Here is a 24,628-nt window from a genome sequence, read left to right as displayed (position 1 = left end):
AGTTCAAAACCTTAGAATTATACTTCCCTTGCCCCACCCAGCTGCACCAACACATAGTCTGTCAGCAAATCCTATTGGCTAGAAGCCAAACTGGTAACACCTAATACAGCCACCTGGATTACTGCAATAATTCTTTAACCAGCCTTTTTGTTTTTCCTTGCCCACCCCCACCAGCATCCCCACCCTATCAGTCAGTAGTTTTGTCTCTCACAACAGCCGGAGTGAACCTTTTAAAACATGGTCAGATCATATCATGTCTGTTCAAAACTCTGCAGAGGCTTTTCAGTGATGTATTTCTTGTCCCACCCTATTTGTTTATTTGTTTGTCTTTTAAGATTTTATTTACTTATTTTTAGAGAGGAGAAGGGAGGGAGAAAGAAGAACAGAAACAAAAATGTGTGTCTCCCTCTTGAGTGCCCCCTACTGGGGACCTGGCCTGAAACCCACACATGTGCCTAAGACTATGAATCAAACCAGCAACCTTTTGGATCACAGGCCACAGCTCAATCCCCTGAGCCACACCAGCCAGGGCTGTCCCACCCTACTTAAAATTGAAAACCCTAATATCTCAATACACTTTCCCTGCTCCATGATCTCTGTAATACTTACCACTCTATCATTATGTCGTTTTTTATCATAATGAATTTTACTTGTTTGTTATCCACTTTCATTTGAAGGCAAGGATATTCGTCGTCTTTTCTGGTTGATTTCCCAGTCTACAACAGAGCCTGGCACACAGTAAGCCCTTATTAAATATTGATTGAATAAATTAACATATTTATTGATTTAGAAAATTATGACAAAGCTGAGTAATGATAACAGTTAACACTTAATTGAGCATTTACTATGTATAATCTTTCTGTTGTCTATTTAATCCTCACAACCACCTGTGATGTAGTCTACTATTTCCACTTTACAGAGTAAACTGATGACCGCGTCTGTTGCACAGCACAAAAATCTTCAGTTGACTTGACTTTTGTGTCATTGGGCGTGCTTTGTCATAAAGGTACTAAGTATCCTTTTAGACAAGCCTTTAAGTGGGTACGCGTCTAAGTAACCTGAGATTGCGGAGTAAGGCGTCCATAGTAACCGTAGCGACAGAACGCCCACGGCCAAGAACCACAAAGGGAGATCGGGGACAAAGGCTGACACTTCCCCAAGTATTCACGCCGATTAAGTCCCGAACTCACAACCGTGTCAGAACCACGAGTCGTCGCCGGTAGTTAAGAAAATATCTAGGTTACAATGGTAACTAGGTGACAACGACGGGAGAAAAAAACCGACGTCCAACGCCACGTGATCACGTGAGAAGGCAAGTTACTCCGCGGAAAAACCCACGAGCTCTACCTTGCGTAACTTCCGTGGGGCTGGACCTATTTAACAGCACCCACGCCCATCCCGGAAGAGGGGCGGGGCTAGTTAAGCGTCAGAGCCTAGTGGACGGAAGTGGCTGTTGGAGGCTTTAAGGTAGCTTTAAATTCCTCCTGGCTTGGGACATCCCTTTCCAGCTGGTGTCGGGCTTCGCGTGCGATGGCTGTGGACGTGAAGTCGCGAGCAAAGCGTTATGAAAAACTGGACTTCCTCGGGGAGGGACAGGTGAGGCTCTCCTGGATTCGGGGGATCCTGAGAGGATGGCGCCGGGTGGCCTCCCCTCTTCACAGGTTTTCTCGTTCAAGCCAGAGGACTGGCCTTTGGCCGAGGCTGTCTCGACACGGCTGCTGCCCCGGTGTCCACCCTGAGCGGCCCTCTCCTTCCTGAATTACAGGAATGGGACGTGGACTGCCCGACTACCTTTCCAGCTCCAAGAGCCCTTGATTCTTCGCTTCTCAAAATCAAAAGTAAAAAGGCAAACACAGACAATTTCCCACAGACTTACGTTATTTTTGTTTTTCTCTCTAGTTTGCTACGGTTTACAAGGCCAGAGACAAGAACACTAACCAGATTGTCGCCATTAAAAAAGTGAGTTACAGTTTGTTTTCTTTGAGTTTCTTGGAAGATGCAGGTGTGTGTGAGCTGGTAGATGGCCGTTTGACTAATCTTGACCGTGCTCTGTTGATGAGCACTTATGTCATTTTCAAAGAAAATGAACTCGGGTTGCACTAGATTTTTGTTCCATTAGCTGGAATTGAAACGAAGATGAAGCTGTATGTTTGCTTTATAAACTCAGACGCTAGAAGACTATACTTCCAGGGATCATTTCTGTAGTTTGTTATAAACTCAGACTGTAGCAAAGGGGGTAAAGACCGCCAATCCGTTGGGTTCTCGGAACTGTTTAATGTCAATCTTCCTCGGATCACTATTTCCGCCTCACCTGCATCCACTCTGTGCATCATTTCTGTATTTTCTGTGTACAGATTTACCATGAAACACCATTAACAACATTGATGTGCATGCGTTTTTGAAAATTATTGAACTAGCTTTTTTATATACATGCATTCAAGAAACTTAGGTCATATTTAAATGACTTTCTGAATGGCAGGCACTTTCACCTACATTTTTTACATTTAACCCTCAAAACAGCTTTGCGAAATAGGTAAAGTGTTTCTACTTTACACTTGAGGTACCTGAGGCTAAGAGAGGTTAGGTGACTTGTCAAGATGATACACGGGTAGCAATTGCTAAAGCTGAGCCATAAGCCCAGGTGTTCTGCCAGGTTGATTGCCCTTTCCCTACTACTGCAATCAATAACCCTCTCAAGGGACTGTTTTATTCATATCTCAAGGCCTGTTGATGGGGTAAGTGATCTCCACCTTCCTATTGTCCCTGTTGCTGCTTTTTGCTGCTTTGAATCTTTTTCCTTCAAAGTCCCTAACTCCTTTGAAGCATATTTTCCTCATTAATTTAACACCTGGGTCCCTCTCCATTGTTACCTTTTTTACTTTTTTAAAAAAAATCCTGCCCCAAGGATATGTTTATTGATTTTGAGAGAGAGAAACATCATTGTGAGAGAAAAACCTCAATTGGTGCCTCCATTAGGCACCCTGAGTGGGGACAGACCCTGCAACCTAGGTACGTGCCCCATCTGGGATGGAACCTGCATCCTTTCTGGTGTGTACACAATGCTCCAATCAACTGAGCCACCCAGCCATGGCTTTTTTTTACTTTTTCTGACTTTCCTAATCTTGTTTTCCAGTTTATGTTCTATAATCCAGCACTCTAGCTACTCCTTTGTAAAATCCTTAACTCTCCTTACCCTTTCTAAAGTTATCTTTTCAGTTTTACTCCTGCTTCTCTATACTGTAAGCCACACTGATCTTTCTGTTCCTTGAACACATTAAATTCATTCCATTCCAAGGATTGCTTCATTTGCTCTGCGTTCTGGCAGATAATATATTTTTCTTCTAAAACTTGGCATGGAAGATTCATTATCATTTAGATTATACTCAAATTCCTCTTCACCTGGACACCTTTGCTGGTCACTTGAACTAAAACAGGCATGCCTCCCTCCTTCCCTAGTGTTCTTTGCCATATTTCTCTATTATCTTCACAGCATTTATTAAAATCTAATATGCTCTTATCTGTGAGTTTATTGTCTGTTTACTTCCACTCAAAACACACTTACAACTATGACTACTACATTTGTAGGCACTCATTAAAAATGTATTCACTTGCCTTGGCCTGTTGGCTCTCAATTGGTGTGTCATCCTGTATACCAAAAGGTTTCAGGTTCCGCCCTGGTCGGGGCACATACTGTAGGCAGCCTGTTGCTGTTTCTTCTTCCTCTCTCTCCCCGCCTTCCTCCCTCCCTCACTTCCTTTCTCTAAAATCAATAAAACATATCCTAAAATGAGGATTTTTTAAAAATGTATTCACTTGACTGACTGATGTAATCTCTTCAAACTGTTGTCATATTGAGTTCTGTAGTTGTCTGAAAGTCCTAGTGGGTTTTTTGTTTGCTTACTTTTAACATAAATTAGGGTAGAAGCCATCCTGTTTCTCTGTGATAAACTTTTACCCTTTGAAGGTGATGCAGTGAGACCAGTGGTCCTAATTTAATATATGGCCCTGTAGCCTTAGCCCTTTCCCTCCCTAGTCATTAACCCCCTGAGGCAGCCAGAAACAATGGCCATACCTTGACTAAGGTTTACAAGGTGTGGGTTTCTGTTAAGCTGAAGATAGTATCTTGGCCTAAATTGTTTCAGCTCCTGAGCCCTAAGGAGGAACAACCCCCTGGTTTTTCCATGCAACCAGGCACAGTGATATCAGAGCAGACCTCAGAGCAGTCCTCAACACCTGAAGAAATCATTTATTAACCCTTATCTCACCCCTGACCAATCAGCTTCCAACACAACCCCTAACCTGTAACCCACCAAGTCTTGTGATTTTGCCCTATATAATAAGAAAGCTCTGTGCCACTGGGAAGTTTGAGATTTTGAGCATTAGCTTCCCATTCTCCTGGGTGGTGCCATTGTAATAAAATAGTCAGTCCTTCTTCACTACAGTTCTTAATGTTTGGTGTTTGGTTCTGCTAGTGCTGAGTGGACAGACTTTCTGCTGGATAACAATAGTAGAATCTTCTTTTACAATTTATTTCAAATAATACATTTTTGTGCTTTGAAAAGTTAATTAGTAGGTTGAGGCTTTTTAACATTCCTGATTCCTATACCCCTGTTTTACACTCCTTAGAGTAATCACTTTCAACTTCTACAACTTTTCCTCCATTTCTTTAAATAATTTGCTTATGTCTTCACTTCTTGAGTGGTTTTGAATATGTAATTTAAAAGCTTAAGGGGCAACAAATGGTAGGTGCTTGATCCTTTCCTATATTACTTTTGTCTTTCTGATTCATGATTCCCATTCCCTTCTTGCCTACTAATGCTACTTATATATGAATTGCTATGTTTTTGCCGTAGTTTTTCGAAGTATATGTGTCTGTGTGTGTATTCATTAAGTCTAAATAACATATTTTTAATGTTTGTTTATTTTTTCATCTAACAGATTAAACTTGGACATAGATCAGAAGCTAAAGATGGTAAGTTGTTTCATGTAATTTGACAGAACAAGAACAGTTTTCATTTCCACTAAGGAAATGAGTGAAATATTAGTTAGAGTTAACAGTGGTTCTGGAAAGAGTTATTGCAGGGTCCCAGAAGAGTAAAGATAGACTCAGGAGAGAGGCGGGATATTTGTGACTTCCGCCCTTTGCATGTAGAGAACAACATTCAAGTCATCATAGTAAATGGAAGGCAGCAAGGGTATTAGTGTCTTGTCTTGCTGTCTTCATGTTTCAGGTATGGTTACAAGCCATTGTTTCTTCATTTTCTGAACTTCTAATTACTTCAAAAATTCAGTACATACCTTCACGGAAGTACACAAAGCTCACTATAGAACCCTCATCCCTCTTCCAAAGCTGTGTTTTTGCTAGAGTGCTGAGTCCTCTTTAGTCATCAAGAAGTAGTTCCTATAAAAACGAACTCGTTGTCTGTGCAACACCTAGTAGCAGATCTTATTTTTTATTTTGAGTTCTGTCCTTTGAGTTGGGAAAGATACTATGTTATCACTAGTCTGCCGTTAGCATGAAGAATCTGCTGCTAATATTGGTAGGGCAAGCTTATACCTTAGTGTCTGTATGCTGCACATGTTTTATTTCAGCAGTCTTTAGAACTGATATTTTAGAACTAAAATGGGTACATTTTTTCACCATTTATCATGGTCTGTGTAAGTGATTTTGAAAATAAAGCAATGTAAAAGAAAAACAGATGTCATTAAAATGGTCAAAATAGCCCTTATTTTTCTGTAGAATATTCACTGCTGTTTCTTGAGAGTCTAACCTTTCCCCCAAAATATTTGTAAGATCTGAGAATTGTTTTTCACTTTCTGCTTTGCCTTTTTATATAGGTATAAATAGAACAGCCTTAAGAGAGATAAAATTATTGCAGGAGCTAAGTCATCCAAATATAATTGGTGTGAGTATGATCTAAGTTGTTTCTGGGGTTCGGGACCCTGCCTTTTCTAGTATGTTGGCTGAAGACTCAGCAAAATGAATTGTTCTAAGCTAGCCTCAAAAAAGAACTTAAAAGCTTATCAGGCTGAAATGTATTTTCTATCCTAATTGTTCCTGTAGACAATGTCTCTAAAACTGTACAACTGAGGAAATAAATTAAATACTGGCATACCGGCTAATTTGTCAAGTCATTTTGAAGCGTAGAGAGCTCTTGCACGTGTAAGACCTTAAGCACATTCCCTCTCAGCTCTGTGCCATAGTCTCTGCCTTATAGGGCTGTTGGGAGACCAGCTAACTGAGTACATGTACAGTACCCGGAGGGCTGCCTGGCACAGAGAGTGCACTCGCTCAGCAAATGATAGCTGCTGTTGCAACTTACAGGATTTTCTTAGGTAGGAATTTCCTTGAAGTGGAGACTGAGGTGAGGTTTTAATAAAGTTTATATTTTTGTGCCTCAAAGTACTGATTCCTAGCAAAAAGAAAGATAAATGTCAAATTTAATAAAATTGCTTAAACACTACAGGGAATTATCAAATGCCCAAATGCTTAAATTTTCAAACAATTATTTAGTTGGTATAATATTGCTAAGTAATTAATAAAGAATGACGTCTTGATTTTTTTTTTGAAATTTTATTTTGCAGCTCCTTGATGCTTTTGGACATAAATCTAATATTAGTCTTGTCTTTGATTTTATGGAAACTGATCTAGAGGTAAGGTTAAGATTCCTAAAGGAATTTTTTTTCTGTTTTTCTTTTTTAATTTATTAAAATTTTTTCTTATAGCATAGAGCCTCACAGACTGAGGTCACCCTCCACAATTGATTTTTTCTTTTTAGATTTTATTTATTTTTAGAGAGAGAGGAAGTGAGGGAGAGGGAGAGAAACATAATGTGTAATTGCCTCTCATGTGTCTCCTACCAGGAACCTGGCCTGCAACCCAGGCATCTGACTGGGAATGGAACCAGAAATCTTTTGCTTCACAGGCCCATGCTCAGTCCACTGAGCTACACCGCCAGGGCTTTTTTCTGTTTTTCAAGAGAACCTAAATGTTTATTTTCTACTTATGAAGATACTGGTAGTCAAAAGAATGTATAATTTTGAATTCTGGATATACCTAGGATCTTCTGAATTGTTCAGCCATATTCTCAATGTTAAATACAAAGATTTGGATTTTTATTAGCATTTGTCTACCAAGTTATCCTATACCTTATTGACATTTTTATTTTTGTGTTTCTTTAATTGATATTTTTAGAGAAATGAGTGTTAAGCCTTTGAAAATTAGTGCGTCTTTTCCATATTATCACAGAATATCAGTCAACTTTTTGAAAGCCAGGTTTCTTTTTGAGAAAAATAAGATCTTATGTTTTTCATTAATATTAATTGAATCTCAAAAACTGACAGTCCAATGGTATGAAGCAGCTGGAATTCTCATGCATTGCTGGTGAGACTACAGAATGGTACAGCTACTTTGGCCTTGGTCAGGTAGCTCAGTTGGTTAGGGCATCATCCCAATACACCAAGGTTTTGAGTTTGATCCCCAGTCAGGGCACACACAAGAAGCAACCAATGAATGCATAAATAAGTGGAACAACAAATCATGTTTCTCTCTCTCTCTCTTTTCCATCCTCTATCTTTGAAATCAATAAATTAAAAAAAATTTTGTTTAAATGGTACAGCTACTTTGGAAAATAGTTTGGCAGTTTTTTTTTATCAAATATTTTATTGTTTTATTACAGTTGTCCCAGTTTTTCCCCTTTTGCTCTCCTCCATCCAACTGCCCGCCCCTGTCTCACAGTCAGTCCCCACCCTGTTGTTCATGGGTCATTCACGTATGTTCCCTGACTAGTCCCTTCCCCTTCTTTCCACCCTTATCCATCCCCCTCCCCCATCTCATCTGGTTGCTATCAGTCTTCCTTGTTTCCATTCCTCTGGTTCTACATTGCTTGTTTGTTTGGCAGTTTCTTATACAGTAAAATATACATTTACTACTCCTAGGTATTTATCGAAAAGAAACATAAACTCACCTACACGGAAATAAATTGGTACACAGATGTTTAGCTTTATATAATTGTCCAAAGAGAAAACAGTCCAAAGAACTTTCATCCAGTGAATGTATAAACCAACTATGGTATATCCATAAAATGGTATACTATTTGGGAGTAAAAGGAAATGAACTAATATGTGCCACAATATAACAAATCTCAAATACATTATGCTAAATTAAAGAAGCCAGTTATAAGAGACTATATGTTGTATGGTGCCATTTATAGAAAAAGGCAAAAGTAAAGGAACAGAAATCAGATCAGTGGCTGCTGGGGTACAAGGAAGGATTGAGTATAGAGGGGCCTGAGAGAGTTTGGGGGGATTATGAAATTATTCCCTGATTATACTGGTGGTTATAGAACTGGGTGTGTTCATTAAAACTTATGGAACTGTGGCCCTGGCTGGCGGAGCTCAGTGGATTGAGCGTGGGCTGCGAACCAGAGTGTCGCAGGTTCGGCTCCCAGTCAGGGTACATGCCTGGGTTGCAGGCCATGACCCCCAGCAACTGCACATTGATGTTTCTCTCTCTCTCCCTCCTGTCCCTCTCTGAAAATAAATAAATAAAATTCTTAAAAAACTTACAGAATTGCACCCTAAAAAGGGTACATTTTACCTAATTGGGTCCTAAAAAAATAGAATGGGAATTTTTAGCTCATGTAATTCATAAGTCTAGGAATAAACTGGTTTTAGGCACAGTTTGCAAACAATCTCATCAGAACTCAGTTTTGCCCTTTATTTTCTGTTGCCTTCATTCATGAGCATAATTTCTCAATATAGTGGCTCAGGCACGTAACTAGGCTTATGTCCTTAAGAGTTTAATAATCCCTGAGGAAAGAAGTTCTTTGTTCCTTTTGATTCTAGCACAACTATGTGGCCCGGTTGATTGGCTTGTCCTGGATCGCATGTCTACCCCGAACCAATCTGCTGGACAGCAGGCTGCGGTAGTCATTGACTGTGCTTGGGTCATGAGCCTACTTCTAGAGGCCACAGGCAGTGGGCAGTCCATTTTTCACCACGTGGATTGAGCTGGGAACAGGTAGTTTCCCAAAGCAGTGTTGAATGCTCTTATCAGAAGGGGCTTTAATTCTGGGGCAGGTGAAAAAGTGAAGCAGTAGGAGAAAAAGCACTGCTTTCTCTCCAAACCAAAGATAATTTTCCTGATCACATGATGGGAAATTCTGGCAGTACTTCCTAAGGAGAGTTGGGCAACCTTTCTTGAGATTCACCTGTATGAATCCATCCAATTTATGTCTATAAATGATTTTATATGGTGGTATTTATTTATAATAATAAAAGTACCTGTACATTGTATACCTGCTTTACAGGTTATAATAAAGGATAATAGTCTTGTGCTGACACCATCACACATCAAAGCCTACATGTTGATGACACTTCAAGGGTTAGAATATTTACATCAGCATTGGATTCTACATAGGGTAAGGTTTTTAACCTGGTGTGGTAATTTCTTTATGTTGTTAAGTTTTATGGAACTAGTTTATTTAGTTATTACCTAAATGGTCTGAATATGTGAACTGTTAAAGAAAGATGTAGCTGGACTATTTTATCCCACCTTCTTCCTTGGTGTGTTCCCTCCAGTCGTTCTACCAGGTGGTACTGGGAGGACTGTAAATCACTATGTGAAATTTAGAAATAGAAGAGACCCAACTTTAATATTTTTCAAAAGTGAAGAATTAAATTGCTAAGTTATTTGACCAAGGTTATATGTATTTTTCAAGGTCAGTAGCTGCTAACTCACAGTATTAAAACCTAGATTCTTTAAGTCTACTTTTCTTTGTGCTATACCATTGTTATCAGGGAAAAAACACAGTGAGAATCTGGGTTGAATTACAAAATGCTAAAATTCCTTTAGAAAAATAATATTTCTAGAAATCTAAAATTCTATGAAGTAATGAAATAAAATTTCTGAAATGGTTGAGTCATTCTTCTGAACATTCAGGTATTGGAATAAGACTGATACTTAGGTAGATATTCTTAGGCACCCTATTTAAGTAAGTAGCTAAGAGTATATAAGTTATAGTTGGTAACTGTCATACATTAAACTTGGAATCTTGTTTAGGTTATTGCTAATATCTTCTTAGCACAGATTTTGAGACTATGTTCATCATCCTTTCTAAATGTATAAAGTATTTACTAAATTCACATATATTATTGTTATTAAATTAGTGACAGCAGCCATTTATTGAATACTCACTGTAAGCCTGTCATTGCACTAGGCTCTTTGCAGAAAATATTGAATATAATTCTCATAGCAACCCTGTAAAGTAGGTAAATTTATGTTTAGAGAAATTAGGTCCCTTGACCGAGGTCTCACTAGGTAATATGATCAATTTTGTTTTGCTTTGATATTTGACATCAATGAAAAAATATTGATTGTTGTTTAATTTGGGGTGTTACCCTGCTTTTGCTAAGTTTAAAGTTAAGCCAGCTAAATGTTTTGTTATGGTTGTCTCACATACCCTTCTTACTTGTTTGTTTAAAACCTCCATAATGTAGGATCTGAAACCAAACAACTTGTTGCTAGATGAACATGGAGTTCTAAAGCTGGCAGATTTTGGCCTGGCCAAATCATTTGGGAGCCCCAATAGAGCTTATACACATCAGGTTGTAACCAGGTAAGAATCCCTTAAATAACTCAAAGTTTATATTGTGCAGGATATTAATCACAAGTGAGCATCATGAGGCTTCTTGTGGCAGGAATCATTGTTGGTGTTTTGTTGAAAATACAACCATTTTGTGTTATATCTATCCTACCACAGTGAGAAAAAATACAGCCCTTCATTCAAACAAGAGTTGCATCCTCAGACATTTATCTAGTAACTTTTTTTTAAGAGATTTTTTTTTTTTAATTTTTAGAGAGAGGGGAAGGGAGGGAGAAGGAGAGGGAGAGAAACATCAAATGTGTGGTGACCTGTCACATGGCATCCACTGGGGACCTGGCCTGCAACCCAGGCATGTACCCTGACCGGGAATCGAACCAGCGACCCCTTGGTTGATAGCCCGCACTCAGTCCACTGAAGTACACCAGCCAGGGCTTATCTAGTAACTTTTGAGAGTAATTTATATTTCTTTTTTTCTTTTTGTAATGAAGACCATTATCATCTTTTCCCCCCCATATCTTTTTTTAGAGAGGGGGCGGGGAAGGTAGAGAGAAAGAAAGGAAGAGAAACATTGATGTGAAAGAGAAACTTTGATTAGTTGCTTCTCACATGCACCCTGACCAGGACAGAACCTGCAACCTAGGCATGTGCTCTGTCCTGGAATAAAACCAGTGACCTTTCACTTTACAGGATGAATAACCCTAACCAACTGAGCCATACTGGTCGGGGCTAGTTTATGTTTCTTCTACATTTTAGTTAGGTAGTCTGTAACTTTAGTGATTATTTTACATAATTACCTGATTTGGAGGGCCTGGGTTTACTTTATTAGTCAGTTGTGATTCCATATTTTATATCATTCAGTGCGAATAAAAATTCTCTAAACAAAGAAGGCATTGATGTTTTGATTTTTCATATTATTATATTTGGGGTTTTGTTTTTTTTTTTACTGTTTTGTTTTTATCCTCACCCAAGGACATGCCTATTTATTTTAGAGAGAAGGGAATGGAGGGAAAAAAGAGAGGGAGAGAAACATCAACGTGAGAGAGAAACATTGATTGGTTGCCTCTCATATGGGCCCCAACCAGGGACCCATGAATCTGCAACTCAGGTATGTGCCCTGACTGGGCATTGAGCCCATGACCTTTTGGTTCACAGGATGACACTCCAACCAACTGAGCCACACCAGAGAGGGCTATACTTGTAACATTTTATGTTTATTTTTTTATGTATACAAATTAAAAATCACATTAAACAGATTTTATCATTTTTATCAGAGTGCCATTTTTTAATTTCCAAGACTTTTTTAAGAATCTGAAAAGATCTTCATTTTCTCTATCTATTCCTTTAAATTACTTTGTCAACTTCTTCCAAATAGATCTCAGTAAGCATCAATCACCTAAACCTTAGTAAGACATAAGGGATATAAATAGTTATTCATGTCATTGCTGGAAAGATTAAGCAGATGGGATTAATTTCAGGAATTTAGGAAAACAGGTACCCACATACAAAGCACTGTATACAAGGCTTTTCATCTGTCGGTTTCTCATGTTTTCTTTTAATGCAAATCAAATGCTAGTAATAGGTCAAGTTAAAATGAAGACTGAGAATTGACAGAGTAATGATGTGGATATCATTGTTGACCTTGACAAGAGCCGTTGGTGGAGTAGTAGGAATGAAAGGCTGATTGAAAAGAGTTTGAAAGGATGAGAGAAGAGGACTTAGAGCAGACAGCTCCTTAGACTAACCAGAGAATGAGGAGGTACCTGTTAGGGGAAGTAGGGTCTAAAGAAGTTTTTGTTGCTACTTCGGTTTTAAGTTTATTTTTTACAGCCATAGAAATAATGGTATGTTTGTATGTTAGTGGTAATGGTTTAGTAGAGAACAAAAAGTTGATGTAAAATAGGCAAAAGAGCATGTGGTGTCTAGTGCTCAAATTGAAAGATTGACTTTAAAACCAGTCAAGAATAATTATAATAGGAAGGCAGATTGTGTGAGTACAAAGGACTGTAGGTGAGTTGGTAGAAAACTAAATTTCACCCTGGCTGGTGTTGGCTTGGTGGATGGAGCACCAGCCTGCGAACCAAAGGGTCACTGGTTCCATTCCCAGTCAGGGCACGTGCCTCTGTTGCAAGCTAAGGTGGGCCCCCAGTAGGGGGCACATGAGAGGCAACCACACATTGATGTTTCCTGAAATTTCTCCTTTTCTTCCCCTCTGTCTAAAAATACATAAATAAAATATTTTTAAAAAAGAAGAAAACTGCATTTCATCAGTGAGATGTTTCACTGAGTTTTCGCTAAGAAATACTTTAATAACTTTATTTTAACATGACTGTATTTCTTTTTGTTCTCGAGATGGTATCGGGCCCCTGAGTTACTATTTGGTGCAAGAATGTATGGTGTCGGTGTGGACATGTGGGCTGTTGGCTGTATATTAGCAGAGTTGCTTCTAAGGGTAAGTCTTGAATTGCTGTACACACTTCAGTATTGTTATAGGTATTTGTTTTTAAAATTTGTGGAGAAGTTAATCTTCCCAGAGAGAAGAGCACCATCCTTACAACAAAAAGCCAACAAACTGACCAATTAAAAACAAAAAAAACCCTACCCCAATACAACCTTTTTATTAATGCTAATGTGAGATGAGAATACCTCCTATTTAGGACAATAAAGGTTTTATTGTCGATAATTTCTGTGTTCTGAAATATAACTGTAATAAAACCCTCATTGAGCTATAATATGGCAGTATCTCTACAGTAACTAAATGTGTTAGGATGAACTTTTGTATTCCTGGGATTTTGTTTGGGGCTGTTTAAATGTACAATTTAAAGCTGGGGTGTCCAACCTTTTCGTGTCTCTGGGCCACACTGGAAGAAGAGTTATCTTGGGCCACACATTAAATATATTGCAACCTGTAATCACAAAAAAAATCTCATAATGTTTTAAGTAAATTTATGATTTTGTGTTGGGCTGCATTCACAGTCATCCTGGGCTGCATGCGGCTTGCAGGCTATAGGTTGGACACCCCTGCAGGCTATGTAATACCAACCACTGCAGCTGCAACTCTGTAACTAATGTTAAACCTTGTGTGAGAGAGTCATTTTAGCTCAGTTCAAGCAAAGCAGATGTGGTGGTCCTACTGACACCATTTTACATTAAAGCATCCTTGCTCTGCCCTCATTGGACGGAAAGATGCTAGCTCAGAAACTTTTCTTTAAAGTTCAGGTTAGACCTTCAGAATGATGAAGAGTAAGGGGTATTAGGGAATCCTTCTGGGGCTGATTTTTTTCTCCCTACATTCCAGATTCCAGTCCCTACTCTCTCTCTCCTCAAGCCACATTTAAAGAAATGTGAACCCAAGACATAAAAATATAGCTGTTTATTTCCTTGCACACAGAAAGCAGCTCCCGTACACCAGAGAGAAAAATTACCTTCTTAAACATCTTTTTTTTTCCAGTTTAGTGTCAGTTCAATGCATCGTTTTGAGTTCATCCCTCTGGGTGCTTGCAGAAAAAACCCTCGCATTTAGACTTGAGAATGACATAGTCTCTGTTGCTATACTGGGTCCTGTGAGTTAGCTGGCTGGCATGGCATGTGCTATAAGAACACAGAGTTTACCACAAGCCCACAGTTGACAGTCTATCAGCGACCAAAAGCACCGTGCATTCATGACCAAGAAAAAGAATAGTTCCCTAGTTTCTAATGTTATGACTTACTACTCCACTGAGAAAGTAAGAGGAGAGTTTAGAAATTGTGGACATGACTAAAATCATAGTGGGAGTCTTACCCTTTGGCATTCTTGCTGGAATCATCATTAAGGTTATGAAGAAATGTGCAGGTAGCCCTAATTGGTGAGGAATTGTACCATTTTCTTATATTTTGTCCTGTACAATTAAGGAAAATATTTCTTATTTTTAAACTGTCCATTGGCTCACTAGAAAATATGATCTGTGGAAATGCCCTCCATAAAGTTCTAGATCTGTGGTGAGATTCTGTAGTCCAAACACATGATAACTGAAAGCAGAGTTGTTATATAACATTATCATATGTAATTACAAATTATATATTTTAATTACCTTATATAGTTATCGTAAATTATATGTCATTATAGTATTATATAATATTGATAGTTATATAATATGAAAGCAGGATAGTTAATAGAAAGATTTGCTATTAGCATTCATCTGTTTTCTGTAGTGATTATTTTTTAATATAAATTTTATAAAAGTAGGATTAGGCCTTGGCCATGTAACTCAGAGTGTCATCCAGATATGCCAAGGATGCTGGTTCAATTCTCAGTCAGGTCACATGCAAGAATCAACCAAAAGCCCTGGCTGATGTGGCTCAGTGGATTGAGCACCTGCCTGAGAACCAAAGGGTCACCAGTTCGATGCCCAGTCAGAGCACATGCCTGGGTTGTAGGCTAGGCTCCCAGTGGGGGGGAGGGGGGCATGCAAGACACAACCACACATTGATTTTTTTTTTTAAGAATCAGCCAATGAATGCATAAATAAATGGAACAACAAATCGATCTCTCCCTTCTCTCTCTCTAAAGTCAATAAGTAAAATAAATATTGTTTTTAATAAGTTGGATTAAAAAGCTACTTAAACCAGAAAACAGAGGAGCAATAATAATAAGCCTATATCCAACCAAAGTAGTCAGTACACTTTAAATCATTTTAGAAGAAAATTGATGTACATTCTGAACCTCCTATTGTATTGTTAAATGAAAAGACACATAGAAATATTTTAACCAGTGATAAGTGTTCATTAAAGATTTGTGGAGTGAATAAAATGGGCAGTGTGGTGCTGTGTATTAGGTTATCAATGACAGGATCTAATGCCACATCCAGGATACCTCAACTACATTTTAATTTTTGTCACACTTTAGTTTTTATTATTAAATTTATAGTCTTACTTGCATAACAACTCTTACAAATCACCTTGAATTATCTGCCTCTTACTTTCATCCAGGTTCCTTTTTTGCCAGGGGATTCAGACCTGGACCAACTAACAAGAATATTTGAGACTTTGGGCACACCAACTGAGGAACAGTGGCCTGTAAGCCTTCACCCATTTTCTGTACATAGTGCTACCATGTAAATATTTCTTAAAGAAATGTATTTGTTGTCTTAATTTACTAGTAATTTTAGTTGCTAAGTGTTATATATACAGTTCAGTAAAATATACTCACTTGTTTACTCTTAAATGAAAATTATAAATCTTTTGATTTTTTTTCCTATTCTACCTCCATCTCCTGGGGAATAAGTAAGTATTAGAAAAGAGAAATTTTAATTAGACTACCTTCTGGTTAAAACTGCAGTAAAATTATCTGGAACCAAAATTAAGTCTAAGGAATTTCTTTCATGTTATTACTTCCTCAGCTTGCTAATGAAAAGTTTGCTCTATGTTCTAATTGTAAAACAGGCCCTAATATTTACTGATGTTTATAGCTGTGATCCTTTTTGAGTTAATTTTTATATGAGGTGTGAGATTCAAGTCAGGGTAAAGGTTTATTTAAGTCTTGAAATTAGGTAGACTGATTCCGCTCACTGTTTTGTTTTTTGGGGGTTTTTTTTGTTTGTTTTTTCAGTTTTTTTAGCTATTTTAGTTCCTCTGGCTTCCATATAAATTTTAGAATAATCTTATATAATTTCCCAGAATTTTGGTAAGCATTCCATTAAATCTATGTATTATGAGTTAGAGGAGAATCAACATCTTTATGATGATGAATCTTCCAGTCCGTGAACATAATAGGCCCCACCATTTATTCAGAGCATTGATTTTTTCATCAGTGTTGTGTAACTTTCAGTACAGGAGTGCTACACGCTTTGCTAGATTTTTACCTACTTCAGTGTTCTTTTTTGAGTGACTCTAAATGGCATTTTTTAAATTTCAGTGTCCACATGTTCATTGCTAGCATATAGAGCTACAATTGATTTTTGTGTATTTTATATTGTGCAACTTTGCTCTACTCATTAATTCTAGTTTTTAAATAGATTTCTTTGCATGTTCTATATATTATTCATATGACAGTTTTATTTCTTCATTTGAGATCCATATGCTTTTTAATCCTTTACTGAAGTTTGAATTATAAAACTGTTTTTACAGGACATGTGCAGTCTCCCAGACTTCGTGACATTTAAGAGTTTCCCTGGAATCCCGTTGCAGCACATCTTCATCGCCGCAGGAGATGACTTGCTGGCTCTCATACAAGGCTTGTTCTCATTCAACCCGTGTACTCGGATTACAGCCACTCAGGTATCTTAGCATATCTTCCTTACCATGCAAGGGTAATCTTAACTATAGCATTGATGAAATAAAAACAGAATTTCATGATGTTCTGACATTCTTTAAATACTGGAAAGATGTGTTTTTGTTTTAAGGAATAACGTTTTATCTTCAAGCTACAAGCACTATTTTGACTGGTATTAAATTACATCATGCATGCACCACTATAGGAGAGTTTATTGGGAACATAAATACATAACTCTTACTTTTTTAAGATTTTTACTTATTTATTTTGAGAGAGGGAGGAAGGGAGGGATAAAGAGAGGGAGAGAAGCATTGATGTGAGAGGGAAACATCCATCAGTCGCCTCTTGTGAGCTCTACAACCCAGGCATTTGTCCTAACAAGGAATAGAACCAGCAACATTTGGGTTTACAGGCTGGCACTCAAACCACTGAGCTCAATTTCATAATTAATTGGCTTTCAAGTGGTCTACTTAAAGAGGAAAAAATAAGGTTTGTATTTAAGACACTAGTATATTTTAGCCCTGCTGGCGTAGCTCAGTGGATTCAGCGCGGGCTGGGAACCAAAGTGTCCCAGGTTCGATTCCCAGCCAGGGTACATTCCTGGGTTGCAGGCCATAACCCCCAGCAACCGCACATTGATGTTTCTCTCTCTCTCTCTCTCTCTCTCTCTCTCTCTCTCTCTCTCTCTCTCTCTCCCTTCCCTCTCTAAAATAAATAAATAAAATCTTAAAAAAAAAAATTTCTTAAAAAAAAAAAAGACACTAGTATATTTATATTAAATGTTTTGTATTAATATAAATCTCATGGCAAGCCTAATGCCTAAAGTCTTTTGTTCTTTCCCATAAAATGCACTCCAGATACACACACTGGTATTGTCTTAGTCCAAAAGTGATAATGAGGGGAAAGTGGTTTAGTCTGATGTAACTGTGTGCTTATAAGAGATTGGATGATAAAACAAACAAAGTAGAACAAACACTGAAACTGACAGTTGTTTAAGGGAAATAAGAGTCAAACTCAAGAAAAAGTTGAAAGACCAAGTTTGTCTGTTCTTATAAAAGAAGAGAAAAATACCATCCAAAACAAAAATGTAAGAGCTATAGATTTGAAATAAAAATTTTCTTTGTTTTAAAAACAAGTACACAGACCCCTGCTGGGTAGTTCAGTTGATTAGAGCATCGTCCTGATACACCAGAGTGTGGGTTCGATCTGTCCTGGGCACATACAAGAATCAACCAATGAATGCATACATAAGTGGAACAGTTCATCCTAGTTCCTCTCTCTACACCCCGTTTCTCTCTCTAAAACCAATACATTAAAAAATATATATTTTTTAGAAACAAGTACACAAACCAAAAAAGGGTAAACTCACAAACACTTAGTTCAGGGATATATAATCTGCAACACAGTGCAATGCTTTAGCTTCATAAAGGAAGAGACTGATTCAAATGAAGTATGAAGTCTTCCAATCTAACAAAACATGTTAATGCACAATGTATCAAGGGTACAAAGTGGATTTTTTTCCACGCTTTTATTACAGCCTACCAAATCATTGTTTGAAGCATTTATTTCTATAGGCCTTTTCTTTTTATGTAAAAGCTACATTAATACATACCTGCTACATATTTTACCATTAGAATTACTTTTTTATTTTTAAGACATTCTTTTTTTTTTAATTTATTTATTTTTAGAGAGGGAAGGGAGGGAGAAAGAGAGAGAAACATCAATGTGCGGTTGCTGGGAGCCATGGCCTGCAACCTAGGCATGTGCCCTGACTAGGAATCGAACCTGTGATGTCTGGTTCACAGCCCGAGCTCAATCCACTGAGCTACGCCAGCCAGGGCTCTTTTTTTAATTAATAAATTTTATTGATTATGCTATTACAGTTATCCCATTTCCCCCCTTTATTCCCCTCCACCCTGCACACCCTCTCCCACCCACATTCCCCCCCTTTAGTTCATGTCCATGTGTCATAAGTTCTTTAGCTTCTACATTGCCCATACTATTCTTGCCCTCCCCCTGTTTATTTTCTACCTACTGTCTATGCTACTTATTCTCCATACCTTTTCCCCCTCTCTTCTCCTCCCACTTCCCTGTGGCTAACCCTCCATGTGATCTCCATTTCTGTGGTTCTGTTCCTCTTCTAGTTGTTTGCTTAGTTTCTTTTTGTTTTTGTTTTAGGTGTGGTTGTTACTAATTATGAGTTTGCTGTTATTTTACTATACATGTTTTTTATCTTTTTCTTAGACAAGTCCCTTTAACATTTCATAAAATAAGGGCTTGGTGATGATGAACTCCTTTAACTTGACCTTATCTGAGAAGCACTTTATCTGCCCTTCCATTCTAAATGAGAGCTTTGCTGGATAGAGCAATCTGGGATGTACGTCCTTGCCTTTCATGACTTGGAGTACTTCTTTCCAGCCCCTTCTTGCCTGCAAGGTTTCTGAGAAATCAGCTGACAGTCTGGTGGGAACTCCTTTGTAAGTTACTGTCTCCTTATCTCTTGCTGCCTCTAGGATTCTCTCCTTCATTTTTACCTTGGCTAATGTAATTATGATGTGCCTTGGTGTGTTCCTCCTTGGGTCCAGCTTCTTTGGGACTGACTCTCTGAGCTTCCTGGACTTCCTGGAAGTCTATTTCCTTTGCCAGATTGGGGAAGTTCTCCTTTATTATCTGTTCAAATAACTTTTCCACTTGTTGCTCTTCCTCTTCTCCTTCTGGTACCCCTGTAATTCAGATGTTGGAACGTTTCAAGATGTTCTGGAGGTTCCTAAGCCTCTCCTCATTTTTTTGAATTCTTGTTTCTTCATTTTTTTGGTTCTTTTTTTCTTCCTTCTGGTCCACTCCATTGACTTGAGTCTCAGTTTTCTTTCCATCACTATAGATTCCCTGTGCATTGTCCTTCATTTCACTTATTGTAGCCTTCATTTTTTTCATCTAACTTGTGACCAAATCCAACCAATTTTGTGAGCATCCTGATCACCAGTGCTTTGAACTGTGCATCTGATAGGTTGGCTATCGCTTGGTCGCTTAGATGTATTTGCTGTGGAGCTTTGATCTGTTCTTCTGTTTGGGCCTTTTTGTCTTGTTGTGCCTGTTACATATGAGGGGTGGAGCCTTAGATGTTCCCCCGGGTGGGGCAACCCAGTTGCTGGGTTGTGACGCTGTATGTGGGGGCAGAGTCAGGGAGGGAACAATGGCACTTGCTCTGGTCTCTGTCGGATTTCAGTCCCCTCTGCCGCTTCCCACAGGCAAATTGTGCCTGTTGTGCCCTTCTGGTGCAGGTTCCCGGGTGAGTGGACTTGTGTACTTTCTAGGACCCTGTGGGTCTCTCCAGCTAACTTGCCTGTGAGGCTGGGAGTCTCTCCCGGCACCTCAACCCCCACAAGTGTTTTCAATCAGTACCCTGAGGCTCTGTTTCCTGGGGCTGGGATCCTGTGTTGCGCACAGTGCCTTGTTTCACAATCACTGCCTTGCTGGGTCTGTGGGTTGCTGAGTCTGCCTGCTGTGGTCTTATGTGCCCAGGATGCCTTACACGCCTGGTGCCACTGCTCTTTGTGTCTCAATCCCTCTCCATGTGCCTGCCCAACTCCACCCCTCCTGCCGGTCTGGATGAATGTGTCTATATTAACTCCTTGGTTGTCTAACTTCCATGCAGTTCAGTTTTCTGTCAGTTCTGGTTGTTATTCTGTTTCTAAATTGTTGTGTCCCTATCTTCGTTGTGGGAGGAGGCACAGTGTGTCTGCCTACTCCTTCATCTTGTCCGGAAGTCTAGCTTGGATCAGAATTACTCTTCTAATTTCAAACAAGTAACTTGCTGTCTTTCTACCCATACGTGTATATACGTGTATTATCTCCGTCATAAGGAACTTGAGACCAGGTCAAATTATCTAGAAAGTTGTTTTCACTAATAGTAAAACTCAAAACTTAGAGAAAAATAGTAGCTGTGGTAACTTATTTGAGTTGTATTTTGACATAATGAATTATTTAAAATGGGTTTTGCTTTTTGCTCAGTCCCTCCACCTGGACATGGACAACAGTGTAGTGATGGCTGGGGGAGGGAGGTGTAAGGGGATAAATGGTAATGGAAAAAATATAATAAAGATTAAATTTAAGCCCTGGCTGGCGTAGCTCAGTGGATTGAGCGCGGGCTGCAAACCAAAGTGTCGCAGGTTCGATTCCCAGCCAGGGTACATGCCTGGGTTGCAGCCTATGGCCCCCAGCAACCACACATTGATGTTTCTTTCTCTCTCTCTGTCTCCCTCCCTTCCCTCTCTAAAAATAAATAAATAAAATCTTTAAAAAAAAGATTAAATTTAAAAAAGAAGATACTAAATAGCACAAAGAATTTCGTGAGAAAAAAGAATGGATTTTGGCTCTGTCTTAAAGTTAGAATGAGCCCTGGCTGGTGTGGCTCAGTGGATTGAGCGAGGGCTGCTAACCAAAGGGTCACCAGTTCGATTTCCAGTCAGAACACATGTCTGGGTTGCAGACCAGGTCCCCAGGGGGGCCATGTGAGAGGCAACCACACGATGATATTTCCCTCCCTCCCTTCCCCTCTCTCTAAAAATAAATAAAACCTTATAAAGTTAGAATGAGGTACTCTTTGATTTTTAGATTCTGCGTAGCTCAGAATTAGCTCAATTAACTTAGGGAACTGCTAGGATTTGGAAGTAACACTTTAGAAATGCAACTCTTTGGAAGTAAGAAATCTCTAAATCATTACTTCAAAATAATACAGTTTTGGTGGGGGAATGCTTAAAGAGTTTATATGGACCTCTTTTTGACCCTAAGAGGATTATCCAAAAGGAAATGTCTTAAATTATTGTGGATGTTAAATACTAGTATGATGCAAATAATGCATGAACTTGAGAAATATGTCTTTTAGAAAATAGCAGTATTTTTACTGGAATTTTGGCCTGCAGTAAAATATCTTATCATAGACCATAAGATTTGTAGTAAATAGAAATAACCTTGGGCAAGTCCTTTCAAGCATCATTTCTGTCAATTTGCAGTGGCTTGTTGGATTTGAATCCCTTGTTGCCAACCTACTGCATCTTTTTAAAAGCTTTACTTTTAAGAATTTATATTCACATGATTTGGAATTTGAATACAGGGTGGAACAAAAGTAGGTTTAGAGTTGTATGTGAAACACAGAATATTTTTTAACTTTTAATTTTAATTTTCCCATGATCATTTATGCCCCCATAACCCTCTTCCACCTCCACTCATCCCAATCCCCCAGAATTTATTATTGATTTATTATTGTATTTTTTTTCATATGAACAACTGTAAACTTACTTTTGTCCCATGCTGTTCATGTAGATGTTATGATAAGTAAATTTAGATTTTCTTTTTAAGCAAGTTTCTTTTTTTTTTTTAAGATTTTATTTATTTATTTTTAGAGAGGGAAGGGAGGGAGAAAGAGAGAGAGAGAGAGAAACATCAGTGTGCGGTTGCTGGGGGTCATGGCCTGCAACCCAGGAATGTATCCTGACTGGGAATCGAACCTGCGACACTTTGGTTCACAGCCCGCGCTCAATCCACTGAGCTACGCCAGCCAGGGCTTAGCAAGTTTCTTTATGTTTTAAACTATAGAACCATAATGTGTAGACAGCTGAATTACACAATACGAGGGAGGGAACCTCAAAAAAAAGACACCAGAATTTATTTTTTTTTAATTGTGTATTTATTCTTACATGTTTAAACTTCAGTCACCTCCAAAGTACTCTCCGTTTGATACAATATACCTATTGAGACATTTTTCCCACTGCTTCAGTTTTCTAACTCACTGATTTTGATGCCTTTTAGTGTTTCTGCCATTTTTTGTTTCACCTCTTACACACTGGCAAAACGTTTCTCTTTGAGGACTTTTTTCATCTGGGGAAACAAAAAAAAGTTGCTTGGGGTGAGATTGGATGAATAGGGAGGGTGGGGCTTGGGGTTTATGTCTTTTTTGGACAAAAACTGCTGAACACGCAAGCACCGTGCTGGCAGTTGGCCTTGTCAATCACCCATTATGAAATGGGCAAAAGCATTGACTGAGTCTTCAAAAAACAAATTCACCAAAGTGAAATACACCCTCTCACAACAAGGCCAGCTAGTACACTGATACAGAGGGGAAGGCTGTATTACAAGGGGCCCATCCTTCAGAAAATAATTTTGTGTGGGTTTTTTTTTGTCCCCTTCATATCATACTAAGGATATTTCATATTTAGTATAGACTATTTAATTGTGGACAAACTGGAAGGTAGTATCTTAACAGTAATGAATTTATCAGCCAGTCTTAGGCTGCTAGATGTTTGTTTATTCATAGTAATTTGCTTTTCCAAATACTTGAAATTAATTTTGTTTTGGGAGCAGGGGTATTCACATAGTATTTTTAATGTTCCCAACAATTTTGGAGGTCAGATTTTTCTTAAACACAGTTCAGATACTCACTTAAAAGTTTACTTTCTTTGGTATCTATTTTAAAAGGCATTGAAAACTAAATATTTCAGTAATCGGCCAGGGCCCACACCTGGATGTCATCTGCCGAGACCAAACTGTCCAGTGGAGGCGTTAAAGGAGCAGACTAATCCATCTTTGACAACAAAACGAAAGAGGACAGAGGCCTTAGAGCAAGGTGAGACTAATTTTTATAAGAAATGCAGTGGATTCAGAAAACTCCAAATGGCTAATGCATAGCTAGTGACAGAGAACAGCTAAGAAATGTAGATTGTGAGCTATTTACTTTTTATAAATTTAAATTGTATAAAGTAAATAGAATGTGGAATTTTAATATTAGCTGCTTTTGCTCCCGTTGAAGATACTTACATCATACTCCTTAAAGGAACAAGGGCACTTTTGAGTACCTCAGAGCTATGAGAATTATCAATGTGTACCTTATACTCTTCATAAACTCTTACTGGTACACTGTATGCGTAATGTTTAACAAATGCTATAGGAAAAATCAAAGCAAGTAAAATAAATGTAATGGGAATGTAATGACTGGTTGAAATTACACAAACAAAACTGCATAAACATAAGATTAAATGTGAACGACTTTTTTTTTTTTTTCCTACCTAGGAGGATTACCCAAGAAGCTAATCTTTTAGTTACAGACAACACTGGATAGTATTTTACTACTGAAGAAAATAGTCAAAAAGGCAAATAATGATAAAATGTAAACCATTAAATAAATGCTGTAGAAGGAATTTGTAAATATTCTACACATGTAAAATATGTAAAACTGAGTTATTTTTATTAAATGTATTTTAAAACACTTAATTTTGATTTTTGTGATTAGAATGCAAAAGTAAGATAAGTTCAGTTTTCTGAAATGTAGAGTCAGAATAAAAAATGCAATCAGTTATTTTGATGATCTGGTCCATACAGCATCACAAATTTGTAGTAGCAAGGGTAGTATTTAAAGGCTGAACAATAGGAGTAGTAATATAGCAAAATGTACTCCCAGACTTAACAGATGTTAATATACTAAGTAGGAAAAAAAGAAAAAGGACTACAGATAAAATTGAGGCCCCTTTAATATGTCATTCCATTCTGCTTCTTTTTGCCCTTCCCAGAGGGGACTGACTCTCAGGAGACGAGTGTGTCCTCCTGTGGTGTTACACGGCTGTTTGATAATGCACATAGTGGTGCATGGTATTGTTTTGGGTCTCAGAAGTTTACATTAATGATAAGCTGTACATCTCATACTGCAGTTTTTTTCACTGAAAACTTTTAAATTTCATATTCCTTCCATGTTAATATATGTATATATAAATCTACTTGCCCA

General features: G+C 38.2%; 1 protein-coding gene and 1 pseudogene across 2 annotated transcripts; both read left to right on the top strand.

The window, feature by feature from the left end:
* Nucleotides 1–1,419: 1,419 nt before the first annotated feature.
* CDK7 (cyclin dependent kinase 7) lies at nucleotides 1,420–24,120 on the top strand. 2 transcript variants are annotated; one of them, XM_045848389.1, is made up of 12 exons: nucleotides 1,420–1,596; nucleotides 1,900–1,959; nucleotides 4,939–4,972; nucleotides 5,839–5,906; nucleotides 6,586–6,654; nucleotides 9,312–9,422; nucleotides 10,501–10,619; nucleotides 12,957–13,056; nucleotides 15,573–15,659; nucleotides 16,710–16,859; nucleotides 23,329–23,476; nucleotides 23,920–24,120. In XM_045848389.1, exons 1-12 carry the CDS (start codon nucleotides 1,531–1,533, stop codon nucleotides 23,946–23,948), a joined length of 1,041 nt encoding a protein of 346 aa, XP_045704345.1. In that variant the 5' UTR covers nucleotides 1,420–1,530; the 3' UTR covers nucleotides 23,949–24,120. The 2 variants fall into 2 exon arrangements, with proteins under 2 accessions (XP_045704345.1, XP_045704346.1); XM_045848390.1 differs by lacking the exons at nucleotides 5,839–5,906; nucleotides 6,586–6,654 and having other exon boundaries at nucleotides 1,565–1,596.
* Nucleotides 2,175–2,267, top strand: LOC123825061 (annotated as a pseudogene).
* Nucleotides 24,121–24,628: the final 508 nt, after the last annotated feature.

This window comes from Phyllostomus hastatus, unplaced genomic scaffold (genome assembly GCF_019186645.2).
Source record: "Phyllostomus hastatus isolate PE091 unplaced genomic scaffold, TTU_PhHast_1.1 phas_contig_58, whole genome shotgun sequence".
In the NCBI taxonomy this organism is placed as follows: domain Eukaryota; kingdom Metazoa; phylum Chordata; class Mammalia; order Chiroptera; family Phyllostomidae; genus Phyllostomus; species Phyllostomus hastatus.
The sequence above is the reverse complement of the archived record's forward strand: the minus strand, read 5'-3'. Positions and strand labels throughout refer to the sequence as shown.